We start from the raw sequence: 799 nt of genomic DNA on the forward strand, positions 1-799 counted from the left end.
AGCAGGCTGGGGCTGGGTTCTAACCCACCAGTCCTGGTGCATGTGGCTGGTACCCGTAGCTCAGTGGTTAGGGCCTATATATGGGTTTTGCATCCCTTGAATATCTACGTTTAGTTGAAAAAATCTGCGTACAAGTAGACTTATGCAGTTAAAAACTGTGTTGTTCAAGGGTCAACTATAACTAGCTATTAAGGAAATGTAAATTGAAACTACAATGAAGCACCTACCTCACACCAACTAAGATAGCCATAAACAAACAAACAAACAAAAAAAGTGTTGGCAAGGATGTGGAGAACCTGAAACCCTCCTGCATTTGCTGGTGGGAATGTAAGATGTTATAGTCACTTTGCAGTCTTGCAGCTCCTCAAAAGGTTAAACATAGATATATCACATGACCCAGGAATTACTAGGTATATATACCCAAGAGAAATGAAACTTATATACAAATGTTTATAGCAGCATTATTCATAAGAGTGGGAAAGTGGAAACCACACAAATGTCCATCAACTGATTTCTCATTTACTTTCTTCCCTTAATATTAAGAACCATGTTGAATCATGATCCGGCTGCTAACCTCATGCTGGTCTCAGCTAACGACAACTGAACAAAAACGAAGGTAATATTACAATTATTTCCCTAGGCCTATTCCACCATCTCCTTGCATATATCTGTCCCTCAAGGGACAAATCTTTCCAAACCAATTTTTCTTTTTTTTTTTGAGACAGAGCCTCAAGCTGTCCCCCTGGGTAGAGTGCCGTGGCATTACAGCTCACAGCAACCTCCAACTCCTGGGCTCAAG

At 40.8% G+C, this 799-nt stretch overlaps 1 protein-coding gene across 1 annotated transcript in view; it reads left to right on the top strand.

The window, feature by feature from the left end:
* Positions 1-557: 557 nt before the first annotated feature.
* The window catches only part of ARL13A (ADP ribosylation factor like GTPase 13A), a 17,330-nt gene continuing 17,088 nt past the window's right edge, over positions 558-799 (top strand). Inside the window, exon 1 of the mRNA XM_003797852.2 lies at positions 558-616. Coding sequence (XP_003797900.2) covers positions 558-616 — 59 coding nt within the window. The remainder of the gene's footprint in view (positions 617-799) is intronic.

This window comes from Otolemur garnettii, unplaced genomic scaffold, assembly GCF_000181295.1.
Source record: "Otolemur garnettii isolate 467f Iridium unplaced genomic scaffold, OtoGar3 scaffold00125, whole genome shotgun sequence".
In the NCBI taxonomy this organism is placed as follows: Eukaryota; Metazoa; Chordata; class Mammalia; order Primates; family Galagidae; genus Otolemur; species Otolemur garnettii.